Here is a 316-nt window from a genome sequence, read left to right on the forward strand (position 1 = left end):
AGATCCGCCTCGTCAAGCCCAAGCCAAATGAGTACCCGTTCGACCTGGGGGGCAGGTTTGTCACCTTCCATGTCCCCGAGGGCATCACGGAGAGCGAGCACGCCTGCGCCAGTCGGCCTCCAGCACCGTGGGCTTCTGGTTCAACGGGAGCCCTGGCCACGCAAGGGGCTGCAGAGGGGCTCCACTGGGGGGGTGGAGGGGCTCATCGTGCTGGGGCAGGAGCAGGACGCCTTCGGGGGTGGCTTTGCCCCCCACGAGTCCTCCGTGGGCGAAATGTCGGCCATGGACATGTGGGACACGGGGATTTCCCCCTCGG

The 316-nt window shown here is 67.1% G+C and overlaps 1 protein-coding gene across 1 annotated transcript; it reads left to right on the top strand.

Annotated features, from left to right (window-relative positions):
- Positions 1 to 3: 3 nt before the first annotated feature.
- On the top strand, positions 4 to 306 carry LOC103776118 (C-reactive protein-like; the record flags this gene model as incomplete). Its single annotated transcript, XM_008943615.1, has 2 exons — positions 4 to 107; positions 151 to 306. Coding segments are annotated over 2 exons (260 nt in total), but the record flags the coding sequence as incomplete, so codon positions are not given.
- Positions 307 to 316: the final 10 nt, after the last annotated feature.

The sequence above is a fragment of the Merops nubicus genome, unplaced genomic scaffold (genome assembly GCF_000691845.1).
Source record: "Merops nubicus isolate BGI_N331 unplaced genomic scaffold, ASM69184v1 scaffold32127, whole genome shotgun sequence".
Taxonomy (NCBI): Eukaryota; Metazoa; Chordata; class Aves; order Coraciiformes; family Meropidae; genus Merops; species Merops nubicus.